At 38.3% G+C, this 11,976-nt stretch overlaps 1 protein-coding gene across 2 annotated transcripts in view; it reads right to left on the bottom strand.

The window, feature by feature from the left end:
- Window positions 1-943: 943 nt before the first annotated feature.
- Window positions 944-11,976, bottom strand: part of RIC8B (RIC8 guanine nucleotide exchange factor B) — a 31,900-nt gene continuing 20,867 nt past the window's right edge. For both annotated transcript variants that reach the window (XM_063154377.1, XM_063154376.1), the window contains 4 exons: window positions 11,176-11,320; window positions 10,880-11,024; window positions 8,960-9,079; window positions 944-2,030 (listed from right to left, as the gene is read on the bottom strand). In XM_063154377.1, coding sequence (XP_063010447.1) covers window positions 1,919-2,030; window positions 8,960-9,079; window positions 10,880-11,024; window positions 11,176-11,320 — 522 coding nt within the window. In that variant the 3' untranslated portion in view covers window positions 944-1,918. The remainder of the gene's footprint in view (window positions 2,031-8,959; window positions 9,080-10,879; window positions 11,025-11,175; window positions 11,321-11,976) is intronic.

The following is an 11,976-nucleotide window of genomic DNA, read 5'->3' as shown; positions in this document are numbered from 1 at the left end:
GAACCTTCTACGAGCATCTGTTTTCCAAGATAAACTAAACAGAACTATTTCTTGCAAATGTTGCTGCCCTGTGGCAAATGACAGGAGGCAGAGCACAAGAGCCTCATGCTATCCTGCTTGTAACAAGGTCTCTGGAGCCATTATTGTTTCATTAATTTCTTTAGCCAGCTAATCGTAGGAGCACATTCTACAGCTTGTAAAGCAGCAATTAAGATTTTGCTCTTTTTCATGCTCTGTACTTAGTGCTCAACAGCAAGAAGCCCATGCCTGAAACAACTCCCTCCCAAACTGACACAAGACAGTTCCTTATTAACAGGGCCAGGGAAGTTCCTTGGGGGAGGGATCACAAATTCTTTGCACCTGTAGGGCACACAATACTTATCTGTGCTGGGCTCAGAGCAGTCAGTGCATGATGCTAAACCCAGAATTACATTTTTGAGACCTGGCTTAGATGCAGCCAAGCACATTTCTTGCTCTTGGACAATTAGTCCCTTCCACTTTTGGAGTCATAAAGAAGAGGTATGACATAACATACTACATACGTACCAAGAAAAACATTGCTGTGGCTGGGCAGAGGCCTTTGGAAACACAAACTGAACCACTGAGAGGACAGCAGTGCTTTATTTTTTTCTTTTCAGTTCTTTTGGAAGACTAAGACTATCTGTAGAAGCTCCTCACATAAGCAACCATAGCACAGTTTCATACCAAATTCCCCTTCACAGGGTCTTTGAACACCAACATCCTTAGTTCAGAGAACCAGTGTCAAGTCATAAGAAACAAAAACTGGAGAACCAACACCAACTTCTGAAACATTCCTAGTGAATGGCATGTTTAAGCTGCACAAAATAAGGAATTCAAAACCAAGGCATGGATTATTCTTCATGTAATTCATGCTGGGAGAAACACAGAAAAAACCAAGCAGGCAAAGAGGCAACAACAGCAGTGCAGCACGCCTAAAACTTTAATCTTTGTTTTTAAAGAGTACAGAATTGAAAGTGAAGCTTTCTTCTCCTTTCCACCCTCCCATTCTCTATTCCATTGCTTCCCAAGTTCTCTCTAAGAGGAAATATTTCTTTGTTGATTAGTTTGACTTCCCTTCAAGAGAGGCGTAGAAGTTAATCTCCAAAAGTAGGCCCCAAAGCAGTGAAACACTGGCACATGCACTCCAGTCCCCTCCTATTCATGGCATCATTTAAGTGCAATTCCTGAACACCATTTTCAATAGGGATGTTTTTACTTAACCAAAGAGGGGAGGAGGAGGTATATTCGTGTGGTCTTAACCAGGGAGGGAAGGAAGACATACAAAATCCATCGTCTTGTTTCCCAATTTAAAGGCAGTTTTAGAAGCAGTCTGTCACCGACACATTGTTAAAATCTTAAGCAGCAGCTTAACTCGAAAAGTTTGTAGCAGTAAGAAACCCCAGGGCACTTCAAAAACGGGAGCTTTGAAATCGCTGCTCAATGCCAGCTAAAGCAGCCTCACAAGGTCAATCAGACTTTTAAGTGTAAACACCCTCTGCTCCTAATGCCATTAAGTAAACACAATTCATTAATACAATTATATAAAGAGGAAGACTGGCAAGACAATACAAAAAGTTACCAAGAATGGGAAAACCTACAGAGTTCAGAAAACAAGATTCTGGAAAATGAAAGTGGACTTTATTTTACACTGTAGGCTTTCACTTTTTATCCTTTTGAAATACATTTCATTTTAAATTAATAAAGATCATAAACTAATAAATTGATATGTTCTCTAAACAGACATAATAAAAATTCAGACATTACACCACAGGACCCATCATTTAAATATGCCAATAATAGAACAGTTAAAGTGATGCTGGCTAATGTGAGGATAAAAGATGTGGCTCTAAGGAGAAGTGTGGATTAGAGGAGAATTGAGAGTACAGCAGGTGATGCCTTAGTCTGAATCTGAGCTCTCTTGCTTGCTGGTATGGTACTGGCTGACTGCTTCCTCCAAAGGAGCCATTGTCCCATCCGGCCGCACTCCCATTGGCTTTATGAGCTCATCTCTGTGAGGGATTGAAAGAAAGAATCCATATTAGCATGTGCACACATATCAATTCCCATGTGTATAATACAGTCACATACAGTATCTGCTTTGGTACATAATGAGCCTCTGAAAGGAAGTTATTCCTGCTAAAGCCGTCTGTTTTGAAGAAAAAGGCACAAAAAACCTTCCCAAATAGGTGGGAGGGGGAAGAGCAGGACAGATAAAGACTTCATTCATGTAGGCCAAACCTACTTAGCCAATTAAAGACACCATGAAAAGTCAGTGCCTAATAGGCTCAAGACAAGGAGCAGGTTCACTGTTTTGGATACACAAACTAGCTTTTCTTCTGAGAGTTCTCTAACAGACAGTTCTTCCTAAAATTCCACCTGCCATTCTGGCCAACATATACCCAAGCAATTAAAGCAATGATTTGATACATATTCATCTTGTTGAAGGAAATAAATCAGTTAAGAGAACAGATTCTGCCTACACCACTACTAGGGGTGTGTTAAGGACTTGCTGATTCATTTAAAAATAACTGACTGATTCTAAAACTATTGCTTTTGTTTATGGCAGTTTAATTACAGGATTTACAGCCATTTTAATCTCTTCAAAGCTCCAAAGGCTGCTCAGCGGTTAATCCAATTATATCTACTCCAAAAGCTACAGCCTCATCTAAGAGATGATTAATTATTGATTAAGCTAATCAAAAAGTATTAGCAAAGATTTATTTTATCCTTACTTTTTATCACCTCGTTTATATGTAGATTATAGCAAAAGCTGTAAGGGCAAAGATAACATTTTGATTTTATGCTGAAAAAAAAAGGGAAAATACCTCTAAATATTCAGGAATCGCCTTAAATAAAGGAGCAGAGGTCTGATGTTAATTTACCCCTTGTTTGAAAGGCAGCCCAGTAAAACTATGTTATTTAAAAAAATGTTATTTAAAAAAATTGTTATGTTATTTATTTATGTTTATGTTATTTAAAAAAATTTTAACATACATCTACCATCCTCCCAAGCCACGGACAATAAAACTGCATCACTTGGTGGGGAAGCAAAGCCATCTCACCAGCTCTCTGCCTGGTCTGCACTACTACCTTGGCTGAAAAAAGGGACAACAATTCCTTGAACACAGCTGGCAATCAATCCAACCTCGATGCACCCACAGGAACAGCAAGAAAGGCAACATCTGTGTTACATGGCATGCATATCCCAGACACTGTACAGTCAAGATGCAGTTAAATCACATCTCAAAAAGATGTGATTAAACAGCAAGATAAATTCAGCTGTTTGTGCAGATGTGACAATCAGATCCTACAGTGATAAACTCATAAATCCCACATGAGAAACAATTGCTGTGGCTTGGCTGACCAAGTCTGGTGGGAAGCCTGAGTCCAGGGAAGGAGGTTTGCAAGATCAGATCAAAAGAGTACTGGGCAGGCTCTCCCTCAGTGTGTGTGGAAGAGCAGGATCCATCTTTAAACAGACTGGAGAGAGTTTGCCATTACTTCAAGATTGCCAGCGAGTCCCCTCACTTCTGGCAATGCAATCCATAGTGTGCAGATTCTGCCCAAGTGACAGCAGTCAGAGAGTCTCTTAAAGATGTATGGAAAAGACACCTCTGAGCTCTTGAAATCAGATTCAAATGGGCTCAAAACATGAAGACTGCAAATCTGGTGTCCAAAGAGGACCAGAACCCTGCCTGCTCTAGGGGTACCCCAAAGGCAAAACAGAGGAATGCTCTGGAGTTGTGTATAATAGCAAAGACTTTTTTCCCCCTGAGAAAGAATCCTATAAATCTAAGGTCTTTTTGGTTTTCAAACTTGAAACATCATGCAAAACAAGTAACATCTAAAATGCAAAACTGTAGCCATGAAGAACAGAATCAACATTGCTTGCCCTTTAATAAAGCTGAAAGGATCCTAGATTTTTGTTTTAAAAATCCCAAAGCGTATTTTTAAGTTCCAACATTTAATACTGCAGCCAGAAGTCAAGAAATCACCTAATTTTCTAGTCATTTACCATTTATTTTTGGTAATAAATGAATTATAATGGCTAATAAAGGATAACAATTTGTTCATGAAAAAGGGAGGAGAAACACAAGAAAACAAGGTCCCATGGTCCCTTTATGTGGGGACCTCCTGCTCCTCCCAACAATTCTTAGGACTCTAAATATTGTCAAGAAATCCTATCTCATTATTTGTCAATTATAAAAGCAAAGCTCTTTCTCTGGGGCTTCCCTTTTCCAGCCTCACTTTCACATCCCACTTTAGCTTTAGGCTTTAACCATGGGAGCCAGGCTGAGCTCACACTGCATGGAGTAACAAGGATGCTCATCAAGTACCTTTCTGTTCCTGCCTGAGCTTCCTGCTTTTCAGGATGGGAGAGGGCTAGTAGGGGTTTGCTGTCCTCTGCATTAGGAGGCTGAATTCCACACATCCTTCCTCGGCCAAGTGCTACCCAGTAAAACTGAACTGTGTGAAGACTGAAATATGCCAAGCCACCAAAGGAAAAAGGAGGAGAAACAAAGATCAGCCTATTTTGTTTCTAACCACAATCTAGACCTCAACTGTGCTTTGACACCCTGGGCTACCTGAGGATGTGCTCACTGTCCACAGGGAGAGAAAGACAAGGTGGGAAAGGAAGTGCCAGGAACTGACAGGTAGAGCCTCAGAAAACAGGTCACTGTCCAGAAACTGGACGTTTATAGCACATCCATAGGGCAGAATATTGCTGGCCTCAGCCCAGTAGATGGCAGTGGGAATTCTTCCATATCTATGAAGTTCCATACAAGCACACAATGTGTGTATTTATACATGTTTGAACATCCTTAGGTGACCTTCCACATACTCAAATGCATCTTGTAACATTCATTTTTTCTAATGCAAATAAAGCATTCTATTCAAGTGTACTTAGGAACACACCATAATTAAACAGTTGGTAAAATGCATTCTCTTCTTCCACTTGCAGATCTCCTAGAGTCCCTTCAAAAATATCCATATACATTCAGCCTTCCTGCTTGCCATTTAGCTTGATAACAACTAAAAAATCATTGCCTTGTTTTGAAGGGTGACCACTGCCCGCTGTCTGTGCTGCAGGGCTGCACTGCCACACAGCATTAATGATGGTGGCTGTAATCAAACAGCCATCATGTAAACACCAGCCTGCCCCTTTGATAAAACAGTGTCTTGGGGACCTATTCACCTCCTTATAATTGAGTGCCACATAATAGTTCCGATCCTTTCAGGGAACATTATTTGGCTCTATGATTAAAAAGGGGAAGAAAAAAACAAACTCCATGTAGCATTGCCTTCTTCATTGATCCTATGATTAATTTTGTGTTTTTAATGAGTACGGTACCTTATTTAGACAGGTTCTCTTACTTGTTTTGTTGACTTCTGTTCAGTGTACAACAAAACCCAAGCTGTGATAATTGGAGACCATTTTATCAGCAAAAGGATTCTTGCTATTAATACAAGGTTGGCTTGGGAAAAGCATCCTGACATTCTAAATTAGTCAATTAATATACAATTCTACCTACCATTTATAATAGAAAAAATGCTAACATTTTTTCCAGACATTTTAATTAACATGGAGTATCTCCAATAATCTATTATATGGCAGAATATCACATGACACTGACTTAAGGTGGCTAACTAGATGTTCTGTAAAAAAAAAATGGAAGGCTGAATTAAATCCTTGCAGATCTGTGGAGTTTTTCAAAGCTGAAAGATGTGTATCATGTGCAGAGGACACCGATTTACAGTCATCAAACAGTTCCCAAAGAACCAACAAGACACTACTGAAGACAAAACCCACAGAGTTACATCAGGGCCAAGTTCAGGCATCCAGATTTAGCCTAAGTAGTATATACATCTCCCAAGAAATGCAGTAATTGAGAGTTCTCATGTTCATTTATACTTATAATTTGTATATATTTGATTATTTTAAAAAAGTAATCTTACTCAGCCAAATTTGATCAAAATACTAATTTCTATAAAAGCCTTTGCAGAATCTGACTCTATGTTAAAATACTGGCACAGGGGAAATGGGTTCATAACGATACTCAGCTTATCCTACAAGTATTTTGAGAAATCAAAACTGGGTGATTAATTTTAATTTAGCCTTGTTGATGATCAATTACCTCATAAACAGGCCCAAACACCAATAACCTAAAAGAGTAGAAAAGCTTGGGAAGTATGACCTGAAATGACCAAAAGCATCAATCAGTTTTACATGATCTCAAAAAGTTTCTATTTTTCAGTGCCAATGCTGAAGATAAAAACAAACCTGAAAAGCATACTACAGAACTAGGAAAAAGATGTCCCTTGGTACTTATAGCTTCAACAAACCATTTAGAAACCAAAGAAAGGGCACAGTGCAAACATTCAGCAGCTGTTAATGAAGGATATAATTTCCCAGTGAAGTAGTACTGCTTGGAAAATTTGTTTTGTGAGTTCTCATATTCAGCCAGTCAAAGTAAAATCTGAAGCACCCCAGTGACAAACTGGCCTAATTATTATAATCAGTCAGGGAAGGAAGTTGACAAGTTTGTCAGTCCTTCAACATTTTTTCACACTTTTCTTCAATAAAAGTGTGGCAGTTCTTTAAAGCTTAGCTTCCACTGCTGGGACAACACCACTAAACTAAGTAAACCTGTTTTGCTGTACATCACACAAGCTTACTCTAAGCTCCTGTTCAGGTTACATTAAATTATATAAACTTGCTTAAGAGGAGAAATTGTTCATTCCTTTTCCAACTTCCTCCCCTTTATAAGCAAAGCACTGCACCAAACTGAACCCATTCATGGCACATTTCCCCTCCTATGATGACAAGAGAGAAAAGCAGAAGCAGGAAACCTGCCACAAGCTCTCTGCCTCAAAGGAAGACTCAAACCCCAGAATCAACCAAAAACTGAATCTGTAGGGTGCAAACCAAGGGTAAGAAGTGCATTCCATGTAGATTTAAGTCAGCAAACTCCCAGCACTCCTCAAGCTGGAGGCAGCACAAGTTTCCTGTTCCAAAACCATGGAGGGACTCCCACTACTATCAGCATGGTACTAACGCCTTCTTGTATGCAAGACTGGCAACTTCCCATGTCATTTAACATCTGCAGGGCCCACAATTGCACTCAATTACATTCATGAAAAACATCCCACAACCTCCCCATTCCAAGTCTTACTTTCTTTTTCCCTCCTGCCAGCAATTCCTCCTCCCCTATTTTTAGTAAAACAAAAAGTGTGGGAAGAACAGTGAAATGATTTTATTCATGTCATCACAGCACCTAAAGGGATCACATCAACAACACTGGCCCACAGTAACCACAATATAAAACAAACAAACAAACAAAAACCCTACCACAGAGTGCCAGCACAGAGTGAAGAAGTGTAAGTACTATAAAAGAAATTGCAGGTGAATGTAGGGGGCACAGAAGGCTCAAGGTGACAGCAATGCTGCTGGCCAAGAGGACAAGTGGTGACACAGGGCAGCAGCTGCTCAGTCATTGTCAGCCTGTGGCAGGCACTGCAGCAGGTGCCTCCAACCCTCCAGACTGAAAGGGCTCTTGTGCCACAGTAACCATTGGGAGTTTTTGTCTAACTGCTACAGTGACAGCAACTGCCTTCAGTCTCAGCTTGTCTGCAGCCTCAATCTTACTTTCAAAGAATGTTTTAGACCATTTAGTCATTTTATTGTGGTACCCTTGATGCTCAGCATCTTAATTCTCTAGCTTAATACGGCAATGATTCAATTAAGATTACATGTGCATTGCATTTACTTCTCTTTCCTAAGAAGACTATGACATGGTACGGTTGCCTCCCCTGCAAATAACGTGAAAAAAATATCCAATTACTTCATTGATAGTCTCAGATCCGTTGCTCTAAGTTCCTTCCCTGCTTTCAATCCTGCCTGTAATTCAGTTTTTGACAACTAATGTAAAATCCAGATTCTCCTGTATCTTTTGCTATATTCCTAATCCTTAAAAGAGATGTAAAAACTTGTTTTGCTGAATTTCTCTCAATAGATCTTGTTAATTGACTATCTATAGACTCTTACAAAATAAGCACATTTCTAGCTGATGAGTTTTTTCCACATTTGAAGAATGGATGCCCTTAAATATTTACCTCCTACAGCTCAGTGCAATGGCAAATTAGTATCACATAAATATTTCTCAAGAATGTAACTTTACTTATGAATTAAAAAAAATACAGGCAATCACTCCAGTATGGCTTGAAGTATGGGGAAAAAACCCCCAACAAATTCTAGGCATATTGAGCCAAAGAGAAAAAAAGCTAGAAATAAGAGCACAGGTCTATGTTCTTTTGTACACAGAAAGTTATGAACTGAAGATCAACCCTCTATATCAATACTGTAACACCATTATGTCACACTAAGTACCCATTTCTTTCATGGCATTACCTTTGTCACATAAAACAAATTACAAAGGCTGATTTGTAATCCAGTCCACACTTAACCTAATCAATCCACAGTAAGTCTTCACTGAAATTCCCCTTTTAATTGCTCCATTATACAATTTATTGTTTCTGAAAACAATTATTTTCACACTGTATTTGCCCTTCATGTAAGCAGCAGGCATAAGTAGTTACAATGAGATGCTGCTCATTAACTTGGGGAAAATACCCATGCTTGCCTTGCGCCTAGATTGTGTCCCATACTTTAAAAGAAGAAATTCTCTTCATTACCATCAGCCTACCTATTCAGGTCCCCTGACCACCAGGGTCTTCCCAATTCTGTCCAATCCTCTCCAAAAGAGGTTTCCTCTGAAGTCCTGCAACATATCACTCTTTTCTTTCAAGTGCTAAACATTTTCTCTGCATTTAAAGTGGTCCTAATCCTACAAAGAAGTCGATTCTAGCATATTTTGAAGCACTTGACCTTAGTAAAGAGCCAGGATACAAGTTGCCTCTCAAAAGCATAATACAATACCTGGAAAGTTTATCAAACATATTGACAAGCTTCATAGCTTCATATTCTTTTTGTTCTTCTGTCATTTCATCCATGGGATTGGGCATTGGCTCTTCTAAGTGACCAGTGATAAGGTTAATGCTGGAGGTGAAGAAAACAACACAGTTTACATTTCTGCAGGAATAGGTATGTTTTCTATTCTTCTTAACAGCAGGAAACAGGAAGAACTCACAGAAACCAAGACTAAAACTGTCTGAACTGCACACAAAAGGTTTTGTTATAAATAGACAAGGTTAATATTTATACCCTATTTTCTCATGAATCGTGACTGAATCTTTGTGTGGATTCACTGTATTAATGTCTTGTCAGTGCTCAAAAATTCATAGGCTGGTAGTCCTTGTTGCTGGAACACAGAGGAACAGTTTGAAACCAGGGGAATGATGATGGTAACAACAACGTCATTAGTTCTAATGACATAAAATAGGGAACTGGATGACAGATACATGTCTGAAATTAATTCTGTACAGGCTTAATTTTAAAAATATAGACAGGTTCCAGGTAATTTTGCATTAAATTAGTTAAGTGTTGCCCTTCCATGATGATGATTTTTTGCTCAAACCAGATTAAGTTATTTCACTTTGAGCATTTACAAAGCCAGCTTTATTTTCACTGTTAATACACATGAACAGTGATACGGAAATGGTAACAAAAGCAGAGAAGTAGCTCTAAAGCAAACTTTCATGGCACATTATCCTTTCAAACATTTTAATCACAGATATTTAACAGCAAAACAGAAAATCAGATGCATAAATCAACTGACAATTATCTTGAATGCTTCGTGTAAGCGTTAGCTTTTAACTAAATGGATGTTATAGTTTTACTTATATGCATATAAGTGAATGTCAGGCTTTTGAAAGACGAGTATAGAGGAAACAGCAAGAAAAAAAATCCTGAAGCGCCGAAATAAAAAGAAATCTCCTAGTTTAGAGTTCATTTCTTAGCATAGAAGCAACGTAACTCCTAAATCTCATACATTTAATCCTGTCCTTTGTTCATCTACCTTGACAGGAATCTTTCAATAAACCACAAGCACCCACCACGCACCTAATCATGTCTGTGTAATTCAAGGAAAACAGAGTAAAACAGAAGAATAATGTTAACACTTCAGATGTCCACTATCAACAATTTCTGAATATCTTTAAAACGGCATAAAATCCTAGATGTAACAAGACAAACTAAAACCTCTAGCACCCAATCAATTACAACTAATAAAAATCAACTGAGCTTCTACATGGTTAGTGAATTCGTCAATCAAATATATTGCATTCCTGCTGCATGACTTCTATACAAGTTATTTTGCTTCTCCTATATTTACATATGTGGCCTACTTGGTTTTTCAGGAAGTTTTAGTACCAGGCAATCTGAAATTCAGTCAAAACCAAAAGTGAACTTACTGCTTTTCTCCTTTTTAACAAAGTTCTGACTAAAACCTTTAGCCATATCTGACACCATTACCTTCTCCATTACAGAGATATACCCCACAAACTGTAGTTAGCAGCTTGGCAAACTTCATGTGAGTTCCTCAAAAATCTGGTACAAAACCCATCCTTGCTAAGTTTGCTACTAAAATTTTTCCCTATCACTTCCTTAAAATTCTCTTTTCACACTTGAAATTTAAGTAGTCATTCAGATGTTAAATCATTCTTGTAGTAACTTTTTTTTTCCCCCTGCAACCATATCTGACTACATGATGGTCACTGTTAGAGGCTGGTTTCTCATTAATTAGACCTTGAAATCAGCAGAAGACAGGAGTTAATATAAGCAAGTTAAGTTAATATCATTCCAAAACTGGCCTCTCTGAAAAAGGTAAAAAACCCCCAAAATCCCATCAAAAGAATCTAAAATGCAACAGGATATGTGATATTGAAAACAATACCATACTTTGGCTTTGCAGATTTGTATTCTTCTGTGTCTGTATCCTCATCATCTGAGTACCAATGATCTCCTCTTCCTCCTGCTAGCAGGCCCCTGGCTGCCAGCAATCCTGCTGCGTTACCATAGCCTGTGTATTTCAACAAGCTATCGACTGCAAAGAGGATACAGAAAATTATTCACCTGTACTCAGCTACAAAACAAACCTCACAGAATGCTACAAGAACCGGGAGTTACAGCAAGAGGTAAATATACCAATTACAGCAAGACCTTATACAAAAGAGAGAAGAAAAAGTAATTTTTACCTCTCTCTTTACAAAGAACAAAAAGAAATTCTGCTGCAATTTGCTTTACTCCAAGGTCAACATGTGTCATAAGGCGGACGAGTTTGTTCCTCACTGTTGTGCCAACTTCAGGACGGTTTGAGACATCTCTTAATGGGGGCAGTACCTGGCAGCACACAAGAAAGGGAAGAACAGCATAAAATGCATGGAAATATCATGCAAAACAATATTTGCAAAAACAAATGTAGTCAACGGAACAAAAAAAATTACTCTGTCCTTCAAAAAGAAAAAAGGCAATAAAATCAGACAACTATGCCCACATGCATTAATAGTGACTCTTGCTTCTTATTATATTTAAGTTTTCTGGTCTGTCATTTTGGGCAGAAAAATACTGTCTCAAATGCAGACTTTAAAAATACAATTACTAGGAGTTTATGAGCACAAATGGGTGTCCCAGGAGAGTTGTCAACAGGCAGCCATAACCTCATGTTCTCTGTTTCTTCTGTTTTCCTCAAGTATCTTGTAAAAGTATTAGAAATACTTTAGCAGTTTAAGGAAGCTTACACTCTTTAAAAATGCTCCGTAGTTTATACAGAACAATGACGTGCTTAATGAAAAAGCACAAAAATAAGTACATTGCAAGTTATACTACTAGATTTCAAAAATGGGCTCTACATAGAAAGGAAACACATACTTCAACCACAAAACACTTTTAAAAGCTCAAGCTAAATTTCACAAATATTTTGGAGAAATCACAATTTAACATTTCCTCAAATATACTATTTTCTCATTAGAAATCATTAATATTGTTAACTTCAACCC

This window comes from Melospiza melodia, chromosome 4, assembly GCF_035770615.1.
Source record: "Melospiza melodia melodia isolate bMelMel2 chromosome 4, bMelMel2.pri, whole genome shotgun sequence".
Classification (NCBI taxonomy): domain Eukaryota; kingdom Metazoa; phylum Chordata; class Aves; order Passeriformes; family Passerellidae; genus Melospiza; species Melospiza melodia.
The sequence above is the reverse complement of the archived record's forward strand: the minus strand, read 5'-3'. Positions and strand labels throughout refer to the sequence as shown.